The sequence below is a fragment of the Lathamus discolor genome, chromosome 6 (assembly GCF_037157495.1).
Source record: "Lathamus discolor isolate bLatDis1 chromosome 6, bLatDis1.hap1, whole genome shotgun sequence".
NCBI classification, from domain to species: Eukaryota; Metazoa; Chordata; class Aves; order Psittaciformes; family Psittacidae; genus Lathamus; species Lathamus discolor.
In genome coordinates, this window is record NC_088889.1 from 60,072,855 (window position 1) to 60,096,792 (window position 23,938).

At 40.6% G+C, this 23,938-nt stretch overlaps 1 protein-coding gene across 4 annotated transcripts in view; it reads left to right on the forward strand.

The window, feature by feature from the left end:
• MICAL2 (microtubule associated monooxygenase, calponin and LIM domain containing 2) overlaps nt 1-23,938 on the forward strand; it is a 135,191-nt gene that overhangs the window by 13,559 nt on the left and 97,694 nt on the right. For all 4 annotated transcript variants that reach the window (XM_065683074.1, XM_065683075.1, XM_065683076.1 and 1 more), the window contains exon 3: nt 10,561-10,918. In XM_065683074.1, coding sequence (XP_065539146.1) covers nt 10,655-10,918 — 264 coding nt within the window. In that variant the 5' untranslated portion in view covers nt 10,561-10,654. The remainder of the gene's footprint in view (nt 1-10,560; nt 10,919-23,938) is intronic.

Here is a 23,938-nt window from a genome sequence, read left to right on the forward strand (position 1 = left end):
TCAATAACAAAACTTTTTTTATAAATCATATTTGTAAAGTGGATAACTGAACAATATTGTCTTTGTGAATAGCATTCATCCAGATATTTTTCTGTCTGTCGTTTTTCTGATGGTCAATTCTCTGTTTTTCTTCTTGGTCTCTGTAAGCTAGGGGTATTACAAATGTTTGAACTATATATCCAAAGGAACTGCAATAATGGAATACATCATCATGTCTTCAGTTGTTTGCTTTATGTAAGCACGTTGCTTGAATAGAATTTGGGTTTTCTTCTGGTCAGAAGTTGAGTAAAAACTTCCAGTATTCTGACAGCTCCCATTCCCAAGTCCATGCTCTTTTCAGAGCAGGCTCAGTGAGAGAGGAGCACAGTGCCCAGCGGTCAGGCTGGGTGAGCTCAGCCTTGGGGATCATGCAGGGGCCATGGGCAGCCCACAGCAGCTGGTGCAATGGCTCAGCCACCCTACACCTCCCTGGTGTAGTCCTGGGGAGTGACAGTGCTGAGGCACAGGCCAGCAGGCATCCAGCTGGCTGGCAGGGGCTAGGCTGTGCCAAAGCAAAACCATGTTGACCCAGTATGTTTCTGTGAAGCACTTTCCTTCTGAAATTGTTGTTTTCCCTAACAAAGCCAGCTCTATTCAGGACCTTGTGTACAAGGCACTCTGCAAACCCAGGACCAATTAATCCTTTCTCTCTCTGAAAATTACAGGCTGTGTGAGAGTTGGAGCACCAAAGCAGCTTTAACTGTAGCTGTAGGAAGGGGAAGATACATGATGCCTTGAATCTACTCTGGTATTGCAAACATAACGCTCAAGTAAGCAGCATGTAGTAACCACATGGCGTCATTTCAGGATTCCCAAACAGCTGTAACTCTTACATGTAACCTCATGGTAATATATGGGAATGAAATGGTAACTCTGCCTTAAAACATTTTGGATATGTCTAACATACTGGTGATGTTTTTGCACTTAGACATGCTCAACTCTTTAAAAGCACACACGTTCAGATATGTATGTGTTGATATTGGCCATGGTCTTCTATAATTTTGAATCTTCTATACATTAAAGCAAATGTTAGGAGAGTAACAAAAGTTAACCTTGGAAAAAACTGACATTGTTCTTTGCCTTGGCACCTGAGAAGTGCCTGCCTTCCTACAGTGTCTGCCTGCTTACATGCACTGAAGTACAGCTACATGGAAAAATACATTTCCGAATGAACGAATGACTAATGAAAAGCCAGGTGATAACATCTCCTACGTATGTAAGTGTAAGTCATTCTACTTAGTAGGTGGTTGGAGGCAAATGGCCCATATTGCATAGACTTTAATATGAGAAGGTGCCTTTGCCTCTGATCTTCAATACTGTTGACAGGGCTAACACTGAGAATTTCAACCTTAGGCTTTTGGAACCAGGCTCTGTGATGAACAGTTACTATTAAGAAGTGCTTTTTTGGTGTTTCACATTTTCTAGTAAACTTTCCTGTTCTATCTCAGCTTGCCTTGTGAAAACAGTGATGCATTTGTCATCTCTCCTATTACTGGCTAATGATGTTCTGCCCTCAGAGATTTTTGTTGAAGGGACTGCTTCCTAACATTTTATTCCCACTCATGGATTTCCCAAAACTAATGTTTTGATATGTATTTTGTTGTATGACTCAGAGGAGTTTTCTACAGCAGAAATGGGTGATGTTTTTGTAACTCTCTTGGAATCTTTATTTGGATATTTATACTTTGTTTTTCTTCATTTTTTGGGAAGTCAAGACTGAGAGAGAGTAGACACTGTCCTGTGCATTTTCTTCCAAAAATACTGTTTCTACTTTCAGAAGCAATGTGTGTTCTAGTCTCTTCTGGTAACTTTTGTCCAGCCTACATGGACAAAAAAAGAAAACAGATATAAGGCAATCCCAGCAGCTTGCTTGCTTTTTTTTTTTTTTTCCCCCTTTGTCTTCTCATGTAAATGTTCTCTGGAGCAGAGTTTGGTGTTTAACCAAAATTTCATGGTTTTCTACCACCCTCTGCCTGACTTGACTGTGTGCAGCTTCACAGTTCTTCACTGTCACTCAATGGCTGTGTTTTGGTGGTGAATTGACATTACTCTGACCAAGGAGCCTGTCATTCACAACCCAAAACTGTTTCGGTTTTTTTTTTTTTTTTATTGTTTTTCCTTAACCTATTGGTGGTTCCCGTGGATTTCAGTGTGACCGATAACATTAGTACCCCAATAAGCTGCAGGAAGTACTGTGCGCCAGCTTGCATTAAAAAATTGTAACAGTGGAATATGTTGATTCCTAAAAGCATGTGTGTATGCATATGAAATACTGCCCAGAATGTTTTATTTCTTTGATTGGCAATACAATGATGTCTGTGTTTTCAGTGGATTAATCCTGATTACTGATCTGGAAGTCTGATGTCTGTCTACAGATGAGCTCTGCCAAATGAATTCTCATGGCCTGGAGCCCTTGGGGTCTTGCAGCAATTATGCTGACTGTTTATTCCTCTTGTTCAGCTCTTGGGTAGCTGCTGCAGCCCAAATAGCAAGAGGGAAACATACTGGGGAGAAGATATATAACCAGCTATCCACACCTGGAAAGATGATCTGAACCATACTCCAGAAAGCTTTTGGCACGTATTCTGTGAAAGCTAATATTGGTGCTCTTCTTTTTCTTCCCCCACGACATTTTGCTTCTGCACAGCCATAATTTCATATTTTTTGCTTAAAACACACCAAAACTACAAACATCAAAACCCCCACTTTTCTTCTTTCTTACAGAAATCCTGAGGAGAAACAAAAGACAGTCTTATATTGGTATCCACTGTTGTCTGATCCCTTACTGCAAGGTACTTCTAGTGTTTCCAGCTGATGTCTTTGGGCAGTTCTCAGCTGAGTAGCAGCAGTGCTGACCACCTCTCTCTGCTCTGGGGCAAGAGTGGCGGCAGTAAGGGAACAGGCTGAATAGGGGGATAGGGTTGCTCCCAGATGGAGAGAGCAGGAAGGCACCAAGACTGGTGGCCTTCTTTAACCCATGCTCACTTCTGGGGGGCCACCAGCTGCCAAGAAATGTGGTGGCATCTCTGGCACTGCCAGAGGCAGTCTCCTGTCACTGTGTCAGTTCATAGCCTATCTCGCTGCCCCATCCATCTGGATTATCCCTATTCTCAAAGTGTCAAAACCCAACATTATTTCCATGATTGCTGACTAAGAGTATCCTTTTTCCTGGTTTCGTGCATTTGTTCTTTTTTTCATGGTGTATTTATCTCCATAATTATGTCCCAGTGCATACAAAAGCAGGGCTGTACTAGAGGAACTGCTGCTGCCAGTGTGGCTCAGTTTTGTTGGTATAGCTGCATCTGTACCAGGGATTTTGCTGACATAGCTCTGTCAGCTACTGGGTATGCACTTTTTGTGCCCCTCACAGACACATGTACCATCTAAGATTTCCTTGTGACCTGAGATGAGGAGCAGGGGTGGTTGTGAGATGGAGAGGGATGTTGATGCTCTGACTGGCAGCTGGGCAGGAGTGGGGCCGGAGCTCCCTTTCCATCATCCTCTTATGTTGTCTGCCCAGCCTTATGTACCTGGCCCTGCTGCCTCCCTGCTGGACATGGTTTCGGTGATGGTAAATAAGATATTTGTTCTCTGAAGTAATTCACTCTCTGTTAGTCCAGCCCAATGTCCTAACATCCTAATGGAAATAGAAAATCTTGTGCTGATCAAAAAACAACCAGCCCACTGTCTGTTCTGTGATTAACTTTTGTATCTCCTCTGTTCTAGTTTGCGAGCATGAAATTTTAAGTGTCAGTATAGAAAAAGAAAGGCAGGATCTTCAAAGAGCTTAAAGTTTGTCATTTTAATTGTTTTCACTGGCAGCATTTTCGTAAGATCTTTCTAACTTAAATAACAGGTGCCCTTTCTTAAGAGGTGGCTGATATTATCCTTATGGTATACATTTTTCCCTTGCTTTTGTGATCCTAACCTAGGAAAAATCAGCATAAACTTTCTACTGTTGTTTATATTGTGTTTCTAATCTAGTTCACCAGAGCTGAAAAATGATCGTTCTTGTAACCAGTCTAAACAAGACTCGGGTTTTAATATCTTGTTTATTCATAACATTAACCCCTAATGACTGTGGCTTAGTCACCTACAATTAGTTTTGAAGATGTAGACTATATGGGAACTTGGGACCTTGCAATAAAGCTTTTAGCACCCCTGTTAAAATAATAATTTTTAAATATTCACTGTAACCTGCACAAAACAATAATTGGGGTAGAGACATTTTTCCTCAAAACCATTGGACTTAGAGGTTTAGAGTTACAATTTCTAGCAGTATAGGTGCAACGCTGTTACTTAAAAAAAAAAAAAAAACAAACAAACCAAAAACCAAACCAGCAAGCTTCTTTATTTTACAACTAGCTCCTCAGAAATGCATTGGTATTTCTGATCAGTCATTTTGAGGAGTAGTTTAAATATATGCTGCATACAGATGCCTGATAAATGATGCATTGTCATTCATTTGAAGTACTTGTGCCTGTGCTTTGCAAAATGAGCATCCATGGGTTTTAATGATGCTCTGCAGGTGGTAGAGTGGTGTGACCCCTGTAAATGCCAGTATTCTGTGTTATCTGTAATCTGCGTTGCAAGAATGGCCATAAGGCAAAGGAAGCGCAGCCTGCCTTGGGCCCACCAGAAGCTGTGGCAGGGGCAGATGTTGGATCCTCCGTATCTACCATTACACATAGACCCTTGGGCAGCATCCCATGCTTTACCCATGCCAGCACTCTGTTTGCATTAATGGAGGTGTATGCACGCTGCTTCCTTACGTGCTTGAGCTCATTTTACTTGCCAGTGTCTTAGTGTATTCCCACAGTAAAACTTGAAGGTTCAGACCAGTAACGTCAAGAAACAAACTGGACTATTTTTTAAAGCTTTCAACATTAAAATGTGTGGAATGTGACTTAGTCTGTGTGGCAGATAAAATACTACAGATAAGTCCCTTTATGCTTCCTGTGAACATATTTAAAATACTTACACCAGAGCGTTAGTGTACTTGTGCACGTGCTTCCAGCTATGTTTTATTGAGGGATGATTCCAGATGCAGCAGGTTAAATCTGCACAGCAGCACTTGTTGGAAGGCTTGTGTTTGAAATGTCTCATATAACTTTGGCAAAACAAGCTGATAGCGTGTACGGTAACCTTGTAAGTTCATAGGCACAGAATGTCTCAGTAGGAACTGTTTTGAATTCCATACTTGGCCTGCAAAGTTATTTTGCAGGAGTTCTGTGGAAGTCAGCTTTTTATAAAAATAAAGTAATCTGGCTGTTTATAAAGAGAGACTGTTTGCGGGGCTTTGTTCAGAAACATTGATGTTTCTGTTATGATTTGCATCTTAAGAAATGTGTTTCCTATTTGTCACCAATAGAAAACAAGTATTTTAGACAAATGTACTTTTGTGGGGTTTTTTAGCCAGTTTTATAAGCAAAGTAGGGGAGAGCTTCAGTTATTACCAGAATCACTTCCCCCCCCCCACCCCGCCTGTTATGTCAGTTTGAGGAAAACATGCAAAGAAATGAAACCACTAAAAAGCTGTGTTTCCTCCAGATAGAAATATTTATATTTAAAATGGTCACCATGAAAACAAAGTGCATAATGCGAGTAGAAACTAAGTTGAAAAAACTAGAAGGTCCTGTAACACAGCCAGTCTCACTTGGAAATTTAACTTACTGTAATGGTATTGAAAGTTGAGGCCGTTATGTCAGAGAAGAGGCAGCACAAATACTGTAAATTTCACTCATAATGAGGAAAGGCCAAAGTAGATGATTAATACAGATGCTGCAGAAACCAGCCTTTTTTTTTTTTCTTGATGTTTTTAACTTCAAGCAAGCAATAAATCTATTGTACCCTGCATGCCAAACTGAAGCCTTAATAAAAGAATTTATTCTTGGTAAACATGACAGAATTAGGGCTATATTGAAAATGGAATCAGGATTAGTGGTATTGAAATGTGAGGAATTTAATTCTTTTCCATTCTCCCTGAGGAACATGTTCTCAAATATTAGAAACAGCATTAGGGGACTAAGGAAGGACTTCAGTGCTGCAAGTTTGAATTAAAATTAGAGTTGTATTCTCTCCCTTGGGACACCTAAACTGAGAAAGGTTTTTGATTTTTGAGTATCCTACCTCAAAACACTGCTGACAAGCAATTCACATGGTACTGTTGTCAAAAATGTAAGTTATTTTCATTTAATGACTCCTATATGTCAACTTTATTGCTTGCTCTGTTATGCTGAAAGGCTTCATGTGCAGGCATGAACCAGCTCCCTACATTAATTTAGCTGGTGATGATGACAGGAATTACCCTGACAGCAGAGACATTTTTTCACTATTTTCAAAGTCATCTGCACTAACAGAGTTTGTTTTACCAACAGGAAGTATCAGCCAAGACTTGAGGCATTTGCTTTCAGATGTTTACATCTGTACATGCATCGTAGCTTCAATTTCTGCTTTCTTTCTGTCCCTTTTGCACTGCTTTCCTTTAAGTTCTAGTAAGAACTTCACTTTCTCCTTGGGTAGCTACCAGGCACGAACAGCACTTCTCAGCTTTTCTTATCTGACATTCCTGTTTGCCTGGGAATGGAGGCAGAAAGGTGGTTGGGCTAACATTACAGTAGAAGGGATCATCAGAATGGGGGCCCATCTTGTTCTTAGTGTCTGCACTTTGTGTGAGGGAGCTTCCAGAGATGCCTGTAATACCATGGGGAAGCTGCATGGAAGGCTAGATTCTTGTATGTGCTTAATACATCATATGTGGAACCTAAAGTGAGAGTTCTTGTTAGGTGTGAATCTAACCCATGGATGCTTCAGTTCCGACTTCAAAGAACTGTTTGTCCAGACCATTTCCTGCTTTCTAATTCTCTTCCTTTCTGAGACCCAATTTTTTATTGGGCTGTAGCACTTCAGTAACGTTTCAGATAAGTTTCCTTGTGTTTTTGGATTGTGCTTCCAGAGGAAGCTCAGTGATTACTTTAAAAAGCATAGTTTGAAGTTTCAACATTAATACTCACCTTGATGAGACTTTTGGATCTGTATTTCATCCCTAGAGTGATCTACACGATGAAGGAAGAAAAAAGGATAAATGATAATACTCTTAAGAACTCAAGTACTTCCCCAAACACTGTTTTTTATTTTCCCCAGTATAGGTAAGCAGTTTATGCATTGCCTCTTAAGTCTGTCTTAAGAGGCAGTTACAGAACAAGAAACTTTAATTATAGTTCAGAATTACTCTGTCAACTTCTTGTCCTTATTGTATTGTTTCTAGAGAGCTATGTACAATGCTGCATTGAAATATTTGTGACTCCTCAGAAAAAAATGCATACTTTTCCAAGAGCTGCATATACTTAGGACACCATCTTCCTCTCTGTCATCTGTCAACACTGTGTTCATGTCCAAAAAAAGAGAAATAAAGTGGTGTTTCCAGCAAGCCAGAAACCCAAGTAACCAAAGTCTCCTGTCTCATCCTGCCTTTTTGACCACAGTATGTGGCTTTTTTGGAGAACATGACCTCTGACACAGTGAGGAGAAATGTTTTGCTGGTGAACACATGTCTCTGCTGAGATGCCACTCCACAGCTTTTCAGTGTGGACAGGATGGGAGTGGTTTGGATGTTTGTTGGAAGATTTTGTGCCCAGAAGAAACAGTCTCAGTCTTGGCTTTTTGGTGTTGGAGAAGGGACTTTTAAAGTGTCCAGGCTGTCCTTCCTTCCTGCTCTCTTTCCCAGTGGAAAGGGAGAGGAAGCTCAGGCCTGCTGCCTGTGTTTGTGTGCAACACCAACGTCCACTGTTTTGCATCATGCTAAAAATGTTTTCCTCCCCTTCCCTTTGCTTGCAGCAGCTCCTGCCAACCATCTCTACTGTCTCCTCTTCACTGTTATCAGCCCTGGCGCATATTGCTTTTCTTCTTTGGTTGATTCAGATATGGCTCTACTCTTTCAGCTCTTCTCTCCCCCTGTTCTCCAGTTAGATGGAAAGTGCTGAGGCTATAAAAATCTCCTCTCTGTGAGCAGAAAGGATACTAAATTAAAGAGCTTGTGATCAGACTCACTTATCAATTATGCCAGAGGTAACTTTTAAAAATATTTGTGTTGTATGAACATAACAGCCTTGTGGTGAGCTAATGGAAACAATGGAGAGGAAGTATTGTTTAATAGCTAGTAAGTTGGTCAAAGTCTTTGGTCTAGCACTGAGGCAGTAGCAATGTGAGTTTGTAGTGATTAATAAAACCTAATCTGGCTGCTGTTCACTTAGCTCAATTGTCCAAAGTGGAACATTTCACTGACACTTTGCCCCTCCCCAAGAGACAAGAAAAGTATGTTGGCTTTTCTGTTAAAAAAATATCTTAGGCAGGTAAGTATTTATCCCTGATTTGAGCTCCTTCTTTTTCAATACCTCTAGAATCCTGGAATTCCTGTGTATCAAGCTGTTAAGCTGCATAGTGGCATCTTGCACTGTGCTGTTGCTATCTTTGGTTACACTTGTCTGTAAAGCTGAAACCCAGACACACATCAGCCTCTCCCAGGCTCAGTAGGGACATGGTAGTCCCTACCCTTCCCCTAGGAACTTCTGGATCTATTGGGCTGTTTTGGAGTGACCCAAAAACCCACCATAGCTCTGAGTTCCCAAAGTCATGGCTGGGGAAGGTAATGCTGGGCCCCAGCCACATCTGTACAGGGATTGAGGAGATGGCCAGGGTTCTTTCCATCACCATGCAACTGTTGGAGGGGTTTGCTCATAAATCATTGAGAACTTGAACCTGGAAAGGTACTGGATGTCCTGAACTCCTTTCGAGTCAATGGGAGTTCATAGCACTCAGTCTCTTGAAAAATTAGACATTCTGGAAGTCGGGCGTATAAAATGCTTGTGCTTTTACCTCACAAAGCCACAAAGCTCTTCAGAAAAGGGCATGGAGCATGCTATAAATGAAGTATTCAGAGGGGAAAACAAAAATTTCCTGACTTATTCTTGGCACTAAATATTTAATCATGACATTTGGTCTAAGAAAATGTATGAACTCTCAATGTTGCCAATTTGTTTTACCCACAAACCAACAACAAAGTTGTGCACACAAAGGTTATTTATTTTGAGCACAGCCAGGGAATGTGAGTATTCCAAATGCTTCCTTATATCTCCCTATGGGATCTTTTTAATAAGTTGCATAATATTTTTCAGTATTAGAGGATAGATAATATAAGATAATGTAAGATAGACATGGTAGGTCTGTACTTAAATACATTGGTTATGTTTTCTTTTTTTCTTTGAAGGAAGTGCAAGCAGAGAATGAATAGTTCGTGAACAGTGTTAAATTAAAAAGCAAAAACTTCAAAGGCCTTTCTAACAATTTATTGTAAAACTATCAGCCAACAGATGATGTTCCAAGCAAAATAACTAATTATGTGGGAGGTTAGGCAAGCATTGATTTAGTTTTTGGGTTTTTGGATTGGTAGATAATTCTTTAATAGCAACAGAAAGAACCCATGACTTAAATATCTGGCCTTGAGTCCAGGTAGACCCTCTTCTGAGGACGAGTTTATACATAACCTGTAACAATATTCTTGGAAAATGTGAAAGCTACTTGCATATTTTCTGTGGACCTTGGCTGACTCTAAAACACTCCCCATTAGAGACTGAGAGCAAGGTTAAAGAAGGATAAGGGATTGCTGCAGTGAAAGTTTGTTAGTTCTTTCAAACATTAATTTAGAATAGCATTGCTCTTAGAGAATGTAAGGGCATTTATCTGGAATATCAGGCAGTTTGACAGTGATCATGTTACTATGAAAAGCCAGTGGGGCTTAGTGGGCCAAGCATCACTATTTTATATCGTAGCACATGACAAGGTAAGACTCCAAACATAGAGCTTTAGCATTTAACATGTAGAGATGTGGAGATAAAATTCCTTTCTGTGCACTAAAGCACCAAACTCTTTCTCATTTTGGCAAGAGTGTTAGAAAAAGGGGAGTGCTCTTGTTACTTGTTTGCTGTTTCTTCAGTTCTGCTGTAACTTGTGGTAATATTTCTGCTTAGCCTGCACTTGCTTGTGGCGAGTGATTGTGCCAATTCTAAATTGCTCTAGCTAAGTTGTGCTCTTGGCCCTCACTTATGCAAGGGGTGGTGTTGACTTTTGGCTGCAGGTTTTTAAGAATTCTTAAGACCAAGATGTTACCAGACAAGTACTTGCTGGGACACAAATTCTTCTTGAGGACATTTGTTTTTTCTTCATTTATTATCTAGCAGTTATCACTGAACAAAAATTAAAGAAATCTTGAGGCTTTTGGTGAAGCTGGTTGGTTTTGAAGCGGTAGACTTCTAGGGTTTCTATATCAGTCATTGTGAAGTATATCATGAGAGCGCAAATATGTTATGTTTGTAACACTTATCTTAGATGCTACTACTAATTTTTGGACCTGGTTGCCCACTTGCCATATGTTATATTTTTATATTAATAGTGGATATGCAGTTTGTGGGTTTAATTTGGTTAGGCAGTACCTGCTTTAATATGACTTGTGTTTCTCTTTTCTAGGAATAACATGCTTGAAAGTACTTGGTAGTGTTGATTACCTGTACCCCAGCACAAGAGTTCCAGCCCAATCCTTTTCAAACACTTCTCTCAGAACATGGGGGAAAACGATGATGAAAAATACAGTCAAGCTGGCCAGATATTTGAAAACTTTGTACAAGCATCAACATGCAAAGGTACCATTCAGGCCTTTAATATTCTCACTCGCCAACTTGAATTAGATCCTTTGGACAATAGAAACTTTTACACCAAACTGAAATCAAGAGTGACCACGTGGAAGGCCAAAGCTTTGTGGAACAAGCTTGATAAAAGAGCAAGTCACAAAGAATATAAACGTGGAAAATCTTGTATGAACACTAAGGTAAGTAGAGTTCGGTTTGGGATTTTGTAGCTTAGAGTCTTTCACACTTTTTGCTGCAGAAGCAAGGTTTCTGTGATCACACGCAATGCATCCATTCTTGTAACTCTCCCTTGAAGATACGTTTTGAAATTACAGGTGATATCAACTGATTTTGACAAATTTTCAGGTATTTTTGTTCTGTAAGTTTTATGAAAACACACAGTATGTAGGAGTGATCCTTAAAGCACCCTGCTTTACAATCTGCCTCAATCATGGCAAAAAGCTTTTCTGCCCTCTTTAGACATTAGTGTCAATCAGGCATAAGGCATAAATTCACGAGGCAGTAGGTTTCATTGATTCCAGGCTCACAAGAACTACTGGCTTTATTAAACAGTGTTTTGAAAGGTCCAAACCATAGCATATTCAACAGGCTCCTCAGTTTCCTGCTTTGCGGAAACTGTAGGATGTCAGGGCTGACCTGATGCTTTTCAGCAGCAGTTTCCCAAACTGTTCTCTGGGAAGTGCAGCTTGGAGGTCTGGGGATCTGTCTTTGTCACCTAGCATTGGCTCTAGTTGCTAAACAGCAGCAAAAGAAAATCCTGCACTATTTATGGATCTAAACACTTTCCTGTAACTGCTTTTTTGCAAGCAGAATGTGGATAATTGCTATGTGGTAGTTACTGAAGGAAATGGTTGGCTTGGTTGGTCATGGAAAGTGCAGGATATTATCTTCTCTTCAGTAGAGCATGCAATACCGTATTTTGATACAGAGAGCCCCTGAACATTGGTATAAATCTTGTTGACAGAGCTGTACAACATACTCTAGCTCATACCACTTTTTTCATGTAGTTATCACAGAATATTTTTAATAGCTTTCTCTTGGAGCAATTTACTGCCAAGTGATGGCTAAAAGTTGCCCGAAGAAAGGTAAGCTTAAAAAAAGCTACTTGACTGTATTGAGCGGGGGGGGGGGGGGGGGGGGGTAATTAGACACAAAAATGCAGAGGACTTTTTAATTGAAACTATCACTAAAGTGTTATTTTGGACTCAGTAGCTAGGCAATGTTGACAGTCTCTTTCTTCCTGTTTGCATCATTGCATTGAAACTTCTCAGAAGCACCAGGGAGAAGGACACCATGTTACCTTCAGTATATATAGAGGTCTCCGTTTTTATTTATTCATTTTGAATAAGGTCCCAGTGATTATTAATATTTTCTAAGGTAACAGATGCCCTTACTGCAGTTTTATTTAGTAAGCGAAGAGTGCCATTACAGCTATTTGCACTGTTTTCCTGACAGCCTCTGTTTTTCTCTTTCCCTTTTCCTTTCATTTCCTTTTTTTTTTGACTCTTGCTTCCTTCCTCCCTTTTGTTCTTTTGAAAAGGCCTTGAACATATGTCATTGAGCATCTTTGTGATGAAAATATACAGGAAAGGGAAGGAATGAGAAAAGGTCTGATGGCTAACAAATTATAGGAGATATTCCACATGCACCTTGCCTTACACATACAGCCTCAGGCCCAAATTTCCATAGTCAATTTGAGGAAATGTTTGCAACAAAAAAAGCAGTTTTAAGACACATGTGAAATATAAAAATGAAGTTCTCACTCAAGTGTGACGGTAAAATGCCAAGGCCTGGTTCTGCAAAGTTCCTGAGCAAAATGATTGATTTTTATATATGGGAGAAGGCTCATGGCAATCGGTTGGTACACAAAATAAAACCTCTTTAATGCTTTACAAGGCTGCCAAGCAGGAGGCTAATCAACACCTTCCACAGTGTTCAAAGTATGGTATTACTGCTGTTTGCAAGTAAAGGTTTATTTTTAGTGGTGTGCTGGAAGTATTTGCAGAAATTAATAGATGTATCTGATGCACATATGATCAAATTGCAGTAGAGTTTAGAACGTCTGTATGTGAACAGTGTGTGTATAGATAATCTGTGAAATACTTGTAGATGTTCATTACGAGCCTGGACCATGCCCAGACCTGTACTTCATTGTGTCATCGCTTATTTAACGAGAGAAACATGAATCTTCAGACTGCTGCAAAAAAGCAATAACCACAGTCTGCTGGCTCTGTGGGGATATCTACCAAACATTCCTCACCCATGAATCACAGCCTGCTGTGAAAGCCTATCTATGCAACATGAATGAGAGGAGACACGCTGGGAGAAGGCTGCGGACTCCTTGATCATTGCAGTAGTGTGCTCTGACATCACTGCTTACAGATAAGGAATTCTCAGAAGTGCTGGCAGTCCAACCGAAATACCAGTGTAGAGAGATTAGGCTACAATATGTGTGCCATGATTTTTCCTTGGGTGCAACTGATGATTTTAAGTTGGTCTGTCTTGCATGTTATGCCAGCTACCATTTTTAGTAGTGGAGCAGGCAAGCAGGAGTTAGCAGGCTAAATCCTGACAACAGCTCACCTCTGTGGAGCTGCCTGGGGCTTGTTGAAGTAGATCAGCCCAGAGTAAAAGATCTTTCTTGTTAAAGCAGGATCACAAAATGAGCTAAGTGGATTTTTGCAATTGCAATTCTGTAAACAGAGCCAAGGTTGCTAGTAGGCATCATTAAAAAAAAAATACATGACTTGAAGGCTTTATATGAGCTCGTGGCCATGAGCTCTGTAGCTGTGTCTGCAGCTTCAGTTCTTAGATATGGCTTTGCAATCTGGCTTCTTGCAATCTCTCCAGTCTTTGGAGGAGATAAAGAAAATGAAACACAACTGGCATCTAAATTACTCATGGTTGGTTTTTTTTTTTGGTGTGTTGTTTTTTTTTTTTTTTTTAAACTGGCAATCTACTGCCTCACCCCAAAACTGTTTGTATTTTTTGCACTCTTAAATAAGAGGTGAATGTTGTACTTGTTGATTTTTGCATTTGTAAACTCCTTAGCCACACTTAAGTTACTCATTACAATATACGCAAGTTTTATACATACAGAATGTTCCACTAAATAACAATCTTGTGTTTTAACTGTTCTTGAAGAACATTGCCAAATACAGCTTTCCAGGCTTCTACAATTACGTGATTTTAAGCTGGATGAATAAAACCAGTTGAACAATTTTTAAGAAGTTCAAACCCACTGCTATTGCAGAGTTGCCTTACTATGGACATTATTTTCCCTTTTATTCTTTGTCGAAGAAAACAAAAAAACACCCCAAAATAAAACTGAAGTGCTACAGAAAGACATGCACAAAACTTTTTCTGAAACTGTAGGAGTCCACCTGGATGTACGCTAAGTCTATATGAAACGTATAGTTCCTTCCATCACCAACTTGTAAAATGAAAATGAATACTGTTCAGAATTACTGTTTCTGGAGCTGGCATTTGTACAGTTCACTATTATTAGAGAGAAACAGAAGTCTGTCCTAAGTAGGCAAAGCTCTAGAAATCTGTGATTTTTGCAAGTAAGTCTAGAAAAAGAGCACAGATTTATTATCCTGGCAAAGCTTCTCTCTCTTTTTCATCTTTTGCTAATCAGCGCAGAGTAGTGTGCTCAGGATCTGTAATGATTATTTGTTTCTTCAGGGAATGAAGCATAGCTAGACAACTGAAGGAGATTAAAGGTTTAGTGTATGCTGTTCACCATGCTAGCAGTTTGAATATCTCTAGTCTAAAGTTTGGAACATGCAAAGCAAAATACAGTGATGAACAAGAATTCATCCAGCTAGTTGCAGTGTATTCAGTAGCCTTTTTAAGACATGGGAGTGTTCTTCAAACATTTATTTGAACCTCTGTGTATAGAGTAGATTCTTTACTTGTACTTGATTTACTGGCAGTTTACCCGTGCAAATTATACAAATATATTCATGCTCGTATAAATGAGGCTCCTGCTGATGTTTGGGATGTGTATGTATACGCATATGTATCAGAGGACCTGGCTTGTGCTGTCCACCTGAAATTCTGACTCTCCTCCTGCTTGAGGACATGAAAACATCCCAGACTTAATCTGAAGAGAGGTGTTGATTCTCTAAAGCAAATGTGGTGTTTTCTTCCTCTTCAAACATGTGTGCTGATTTTTCAAACACATGCTTACATGAAGGAAATTCTAAAGTGCTACTATGTAGTTACCAGCTGCCATGGTAGACTGGTTTCAAGGCCTAACTGGACAAAATTAGCATAAAGCAAGTAAATAAAATTGAGCTAAGAAGTTTTGAGTGCTGTGTATGTAAATACACACATACAGCCTCATTAGTAGTTATATAGAAACATAAATTCCTGAAAAGCAAGTTAAATGATCTCGAGCTCTGTCTCTTGTTGGCCTCTCTAGTTTTCCTTGTTCCTGGAGCTGGCCTTTCAAAGCTTGTTTCTCAGTAGCAGGTTCCCTTCCGAAACCTGCTGTTGCAAAACTTTTTTTGCAAGAGAATGTCTCTAAAATTCTTTGACCATATTTCCATGGCTTACATAAAAAAACACAGTGGCTCTGGTGGTGTCCTATGCTGTCCAGTCTTACATGGACTCAGTGGCATGTGCATCTCTGCTGTAGGGAGGGCTCTGCAGACTCCCCTGGCATGGTGCTGCTTTGGCAGAGAGCATGTGGCTTAGAATCATAGAATCATAGAATAGTTAGGGTTGGAAAGGACCTCAAGATCATCCAGTTCCAACCCCCCTGCCATAGGCAGGGACACCTCTCACTAAACCATCTCACCCAAGACTTCATCCAACCTGGCCTTGAACACTGCCAGGGATGGAGCATTCACAATTTCCTTGGGGAGCCCATTCCAGTGCTTCACCACCCTCACAGTAAAGAACTTCCTCCTTATATCCAATCTAAACTTCCCCTGTTTAAGTTTTAACCCATTACCCCTTGTCCTATCACTACAGTCCCTGATGAAGGGTCCCTCCCCAGCATCCCTATAGGCCCCCTTCAGATACTGGAAGGCTGCTATGAGGTCTCCACGCAGCCTTCTCTTCTCCAGGCTGAACAGCCCCAACTTCCTCAACCTATCTTCATATCACCTGGCTTGAGGGGGGCCAGGTTGTTGTGGGCCAGGGTGTGAGTCAGCTGAGGAGCAGCCCTGGATCAGGAATGGCGCTGGAGGCTGGAGGTTCTGCGCCTGACTCAGTGTTGGCTCGGAGCCTTGTCTCTGGTACTAACCACAGTGGTGTACCCATGAATGATAAACCAGGATGGTCTTTATTGGTCAAACCCCTTCTGCTCCTTTTCATTTGTCTTCATTGACAAAGACTGTCAAATGAATCCTTTGGGAGTTAATAAAGCTTACTTTACCTGGTGCTCTCCTTCCATGCATTTGAGTAAGGGAGAGGTACCCCTGGGCTGTGCTGGGTGCTGCCATGTTACATAGCTGTAGGGTAATCAGCAGGATGAGGAGTGGATACAAGGTCATGCTCCTTGTTATTAGGTAGAAGTTGGCTTCCTACCAGTCCTTGGTTGTTTACAAACATTCTATTCTGCAGCCTTGGCCCTCCTGGTAAGTGAGGCAGGTTGGGCTCTGGATGTCTTCCTCTCTCCTGTCTCCACCTCCCTCTGTAGTGCTAAACAAATATTTGGTTCTTAATTAAGCAAATCATCCAGCATGTATAAACCTGTTGGTATTGTAGCTAAATTTCCTCCTGAATTACTGCCATTTGTTGATCCTTCAGAGGCAACTTGGATTTTCAGGCAGGTTTCTCCTTTGCTGTATACATTGGTGCAGAAGCCAGTGAGTCTGTGTGTTCAAGTGTTGTGACTGTGTCCCATGAGACAAATACTGAGTCCTTTCTTAAGAAAGTAATTGAATTGTAAGATGAAAGAAGGGAATGCCAGTTGTGGCCAACTCAAAAATATCCTTCTTACAATAAAAACTTTAGCCTGTTTATTCTATAAAGAGCGAATATCCAGATGGCATGTCCCTTCTGCTGGATTTACTAATCTCTACAAAGTAAAGATTGAAATGGGGAGATTTCCAAACCTGATAATTGGTCTTTATAATGAAAATGCCAAACATATCTTAGATCTGTTAGATAGCATTGCTAACCTGCTTATTATAATAAAAATGTGTTCCTGTGAAGGTCATAAAACTTGAAACTAGAAGCTGACTGCCATATTTATAGGAAGTTTAGTGAATGAAAGGTTGTGACTTCTCACAAAAAGGCATTCAGCTGCTCTTTTGTTTGTTTGCTTTTAAAATCCAGACACAGAGTGCTTGGACAGCAGGATCCAGAAGCTATTGAGGTGTTGGAGACATTAAAGGCCATGTACTCACTTTTTAAGTGGTACCTAGGTGTGTTTGGTATACTTGAAAGACAAACTGTTTATTTTGGCATCTAAGCTGCTTTGCTTTTGCCTTTTAGGACAGAGCACCTAAAACCTTGCACTGGATTTTCATTGTAAATTCATTTTTAGGAATTTTAATAAGTGACTTTTACAGAGTTATTTCAAAGTAGTAGAAAACATGGGACTAATGGGAATGAGATGTAAGGAAGAGTTGCTTGAGATGCAGGGAGAACCAGCAAATCACCTATGAACATGCAGTGAAACTACAGTTGTTGAGCACTGTCTGTGCATTCATTTCTCTAAGGATTTTTTGAGAGGGGATGAGGGGAGCTCGGGTGATGACAGGACACAGAGCAGACAGGGTTCTTTGAAAACAAAACAAAGTGTTTGACTCTTCGAGCTGTGTTTGAAACTGAGATTGGGCCAAATTACGTCAGCAAAAGCAAATGTTTGGCATGTGATTTGGTAATGAAATCACTTTATTTTTATTATCCTACAGACATTTCCACAAACACACAATTTTTCAGCTTTATCAGTCATGAAAAGCAATGAACCCAGGCCAAAGTAACGTAATCAAACAGCCTAAATAAGAATTCTTCAGGCGTTTGGGAATTTGTATTTATTTTATTTTATTTTATTTTTTTTTTTGTCTTTCAAGATAACAGTAGCTTTACATCTGTGCTTTAACAGCAGCTTCACATCGGTGCTTTAACAGCACTGTGCTGTTTCTCTGTGCTTTGCTTAATGGCTTTGCAAGTAACCAACAGAAGGGAACTGTCCCACCCTGACCTGATTTCCTAGTTATTTTATAGATTCCCACGGGGAGTGACACCCAGTCACTTTCACATAAAACACTACTATTGTCGCCACAAGTGGCTTAACCTTTTGTTTCATTCAGATTTAATTACGACAGGGCGTGTTTCCCTAACTTTGGCTTTGTAGTGCTTTGGGGTTTAGCTGTATGAAGCAGCAGGGCTGTGTGTCCCTCCACCAGGCAGGGTGATGCGTGTGGGGTGATAGATGCTCCTGTGTGGGTCGCAGTGCACAGCCTGTGCTGATGATCTGCTTGGGTCAGGTCCTTCTCCTGGCTTCAGAGATACCCTGTTGGTGCCAGATGTGGTTGTTAGGGGTTTGTTGTTAGCAACGTTTCCAGCTTCACTCTGGTTATGTTTGTGTACTGATAAGTGAGGAAATACATAGCTTTTGCTACCAAGAAGTGATTAAACACTTGGCTGCTAAAAACCAGGTTTCAGACAATAAGGCAATTTCCTGTCTCCTTCAGTTAAGGTCCTTCCTGAGGTTCCCATGTCTGTCCTGAGAACTGTGGTTTTGGGGATGTGGTCACTCTTTCGTCTTTCTGCTGACAAATCTAGTTGTGCATTATTTTCTGTTTCAGGCATCTGTGCAGACACTTTGGTAAAATTTAGAATACCACAGTTCTAAGAGATTCTGTGTAAGAAGTGAAAATGCAAAATATCTTAATAGAAGTCAATTTTCTTAAGCAAGCAACATAATTTCTATTTGCATTTTCTCTCTGAAAAGCCTTAACGTTGGAGTTTGTGGTGAAAAAAGTTTAACCAGGATCTGTTGTAAAGACAAAGTAGAAATTCCCTGTTAATGCACTTGAAATCGGGTTCATTTGCTCTACTTTCCCTGCTACAGTGTTTAAAGATGGATTATATTGTGTCAGTCAGTTCTCAAAATTTCCACATTCCGTGGTATGTCTGTACTTACACAAAATCTGTTTCTGTCTGTAGATAGCCACGTTTCTGCAACCTAGACACCTGTTTGCCATTTCAGGTCTCTAGGATTTTGTGTCTTGACCTGGATATCTGATGAAAGGTGCTAATTGAAAAATTACCTGAGTTTATGCCATAATCTGACATTATTATGGTTTTCTAATTCTTAAGTCACTTAACCTTTTCCTCAGGTCAGGAATGTTTGGGTGAGTTTAAGCTGTATTTTGAAACAAACCTGGCAGGGGGAGAGAACTAATTATTACTGTGGTGAAAAAGCTTTCACAAGGAGAGTCATTGTCTTGGCACCTGGTCACAATGTGCTTCCTATCTTCCAGAAGTGTGAAAGTCTGACAGGTACCCAAATGGGCCTTGGTCCCATTCTGGGTCCTGGGTGACAGCAGAGAGAAGAACAAGCGTTACATCATTTCAGCTAACAGATGCTCTGTACTTCAAGTCTAGAGAAGTTTTAAGTTAAAAATGCACAAGAGCTGTGGGCCTGTTGTACTGACCACCTGGGAGATGAGGGATGAAGTGGGTAATGGTGACTTCTTGCGTTGGTTGTGATCATTACAGCCAGGTGTAGGTGTCTTCTCCTTTACAAAGAAGTTGGCCCAATGTGTCTGAGGGACGTAGAAGTTGCAATTCTGACCTGATCCTCATAGAGCCCTTGCTTTAACAAGCAAACTTGTGAATGTGGTTTAGGTTAAATTATGTCACGCAGGCAGCTGAGGAACTATGCTTACAGCGGTACCAGTAAGTTTGCTCCAGACTAGTGAAATGCATTCAGTGGGATTTTGGTGATTCCTGTTGTGGACTGGTATGTGTTGTGCTTATTAGAAGTGTGGGAGCTGTATCGAGGAAGGGCGGATGTGACCCAGCTGCAGTGACCTGCAAGGGCTTTAAAACACAGGGTTCAAAGTTTTAAAAAATGCAGAAAGCTAGAGCAGTAGTCCGAGATCAAGAGGATGAAATTTCCAGAAGCTACCAGAAAACTTTGACTCTTCTAATAAATGAGGACTAGAGGCAAGATAAACTCAAGCAAGCCCAGACTTCCAGAGAACATGGTCAGAATTTTAGAGAACATAACCTGTAAGAGAGGCTTAAAGACCTTCACCTAATCTGTGGCAGCGAAGACCCAAAAAGGAACACTACATAGTTGTTCTATGGAGCTTGAACACAACCAGATCTGTTATTCTTTTCACCTTCACTCTGCAGTAGTCTGGCTGACACTGCTAGATCATACTCTGATTAGTTTTCCAAAGTTTGCATTTTGCCTTGGACATTTGCTGCTCCTGTTTCAGCCCTGAAGAACAGCTTCTGTTTCCCAAGGCCATGCTTGTTTCTGCTTAAGAAACCACCCACAAGATACTGTCTTGCTTGTCTTGCATCACTCCGGATTTGTTCATTTGACTAAGATATGAACTTAGAAGGAACCACGTGGTTATGCCACACTTTGAATTAGACTTGTGTTGCTTACTTCCACTGCCTCTGTGAATGAGTTACAAGAGCAGCTTTGAAAGGATCTGCGCAACAGCAAATGCACCTCTCTGAGACTGGTGTCCACCTCCCCATCCTGCCTGCACACTCTGCCATCCTCGCTGGATTTACAATTCAGGTAAAACAACTGCCACAGGGAAGTCTGCAGCTCAGAGTAGAAAACATTGCAAGAGACGGTAGTGAGCTTCCTGCCAAGGACTACACACCCAGATCACTAATAACAAGTTATGCTGATCAGCAAGTGCTCAGTGGAAGGCAAGGGCATTTCTCTCCCCCTCCCCCCCCCCCCCCCCCCAACCACACACACTTTTTCTCGTGTTTGTTTGGTTTTTAGCAAGGTAGGAAGCAGTTGCTTGCGGTAGGAAGCCTTTCCTGTTGGGTGAGGACTGCTGTGATTGGTGGAGCTGCCGCTGGGCCGCTCCATGCGTCCCTGGCCACCAGGCTGTCACGGCTTGGGTGGCTTACTCTGTCTTCTAATGGGCTATAGGCATCTGGGGTAGGAAGTTCACTGCCTGCCAGCCCAGATACAGCCTTGCTAGTGGCAGAACAAGCACAGCCAGTGCTGTTGAGGCAAGTGCCTCCATCTGAATTTCACCCTGGCTGGAATGTGAAAACAGAGCCATTAATATGGAGGTGTGTAAATAAACACTGATCTTCCATGTATGTTTATCTTCCTTCTATTGAGTCGGATGTTGGTGTAAAAGGGACTATCACACCTCGTGAAGTGCAGTTTGCTGCCAGATTTTGCTTCCAACTCTCTGCCCCTCTCTTTGGAGCATGCATGCTCTTTTTTTTTTTTTTTTTTTTTTTTCCTTTTTTATATTTACTTCTATTTTCCAAGACTCTTACCTTCAGTTGTAAGGGCTGTTTTGTCCCTTCCTTCGTTGTTTTCAGCCAAAAAGGTTTTGGAAATAAGAACTAGAGGTGCTGAAATCTGATTTTTCTCTGTGTAATATGCTGCCAGCAGCCTGGCTAGTTGGTTCTGTAGGAGTGCTGTTAACTTTGCCTGCTATCAGAAGCACTAAAGATAGATTTTCTAATTTGAGTTATGTGAAGTGTTTGAATCTATCTTGCATGTTGATGCTATTTGATACCAGACTTTGAAGAGGTGCTGGTTGGTCAGTTCTTATAGTTTTTAGATTGTAAATAAAAATGTTAAAACATTTTCTACCCATGGTAGACTGGTATGTGCAAGTGACCAGTCAAACTGGGAAAAACTCAAGTTTATCGCTCTTTGGACCTGTATTTCACTTTACTAGTTAAGTGGCTGTGAATGCTAGCACTAGAAAATGCAGTGCCTTTGAAGACTGCATGATGAGCCAGAAGAAAATAAATCCCAGGAGCCCAGAACTGTTGCTTTCTTGTTCAGTGTTGTGTTTTGAGCTCATCCGTAGCTGCCATGCAGTCATTCTGCTTGGCCAGATTAGAAATGATGGGGTTAAACGATTCAGCTCTTTAAAAATAAATAAATAAATGATTTTAAAATCTGGATTCTAATGGCTAGTTCTGTATGAGCTCGTTTACCCAGTACTGGCTTCTAAAAGCCAGGTCTTAATTGGGTGTTGGTTAATAATTCACCTAATATAAAAATGTATTTGCGAACGTGTTTTAAAATGTTCTGTGAAATTACCTTGGAATAACTTGACTCACCACTTACTTTAAACAACAGCTTCTGAATGGAAGCTTTACTCGTTTATTAGATTGTTGTAATTGTTGTTCAGTTAACAATTTCAGGTTCAGTTTAGTGTTTCATTTTGGTACCCACACCAGGCTGTAGCAACAGGGCTATTTTTGTGTTGTGGGTAGGATTTTTTATTTTTTTTTCCCAAGCATATTACCAGCTTCTTCTTGTAGCTATGCCATGGTTATTGACCAACATACCTGCATGCTTTGGATGCCGTCAAGCATGAGAAATCCCTTCCTCTGCGCCTGTAGACAAGTCCTCCACTGGCTGGTCAGCCTCTGACCCCGAAACCATGTAGAGGATTAATTATTTCTTGCAATTGTGATCACACAAGTGTCACTACTTGCAAGACTCCCAAGACTTGAGGCATGGACACTGGCCAGTCTCTGCTGTGCTCACAAGTGAGGCACTTGGTGCCTTTGTTTCTTCACCTCTGCTCACCAGTTTTCAGTTTCTGAATCATTTGTTTCATGGTTTTGTCTTGGTTTGAGGGTTTGTGGATTGGTTTGGGTTTTTTTTGGGTGGGTTTTTTTTTTTTTTTTTTTTGCTAAGTGTTTAAGGATAGCCTTAAAGCATTATCTTGGTATGACAGGCGTAAGCCTACAAGTAAAAGACAAGGTACTTAAGTGCTGCCAACCTATTCATGACTGGGATAGTCAGGCAGCATTCTTTCTGCAAGGTTTATCTTGTTTTCATTTTGATTGTTTAAGCAACCCATGTAAAAAGAAAAAAAAAGAAAATAAAGCAATCTCTTCTGGGTTTTGGGTGTGGGTTTTTTCCCTGTTTTGATTACAATGAAAGACAGATAGGAAAACAGAAAATATGTTCTTAATTGCAAATGATGTTAGAGGGTTTATTTTGTGCTTTGCGCTTGCCTGATTTCTGTTGGATAATCTGTTTATTAAAAACAGTGTAACATTTGCTGTCAGGTTTTCTTCAGCTAGCTGTAATTGTGATGCAGGACGACTTAAAGCTTCTGGGTACTTTTCTGTGTTATGTCTGCTAATTACAATTTCATTTTTTTTTTAAGTAAATTATTATAAAAGCTCTGAGATCAAGCCAAATATATTTAAATATGTCCAATGTCACCTGAGGGAGCTCTTCAGAAAAGCTCCAAGTAACCAAGCCGTGACAGCTTTGGTGCATGCATGAAGGAACTCTTGACCTTCTAGCACACTGAATGCATACAGCTTTTCTTTGTGTTGCACAGCAGACTATAAGTTTCAGATGTCTTTCATACCATTGTTTTGATTTCAAGTAATGGAAAGATTTTTATATGCAGTTCTAATACTAGTACATATATCTGAGAGACAGAGACGATGGATGGACAAGTGTGTCCAAATTAATCCAGGAAAAATGAAGGCACGTGTTTTTTTTCCATGCAGAAGCTTATCTTCCAAAAAAGAGAAAAAAATCCCTGTAAAGATGAGCCAAATGAATGCAATAAATGTACTAATGTTTCACTTCTGGCAATAAAACAGGAGGGCAATAAAGATAGATCCTCTGATCCCTGGACTGTGCCATGTCCAGCTGTGAGTGTAGCAACTGCAGGGTGCAGTGCTGGGGAAAGCTCTGTCCAAAATCAGCCTGGATTAGGTAGCCTCAAATCTGTGTTACAGTCTTTTAAGGAGAAAAATAGCAGCGTTTCCATTTTAGCCAATTCCTGATATGGGCACTTTTGGCAGGAGATGACAAAACTGCGTATTTTGGAGGTGCTCAGCTGAGGATGTGAAGGGTAAAATACTGTTGGTATTGAAAGCAGAAATGGAATTGTAGTGTTGCACCAAGATGATTTTGTTACTGTGGTTGGTGGCAATTTAAGGGTGCATGAGCCTCACAGTTCCCAGCTGCCTTTGAACTTCCCCAGCAGTGGTATTTATGTGGTGTTCAGTCTCTAAAAAGT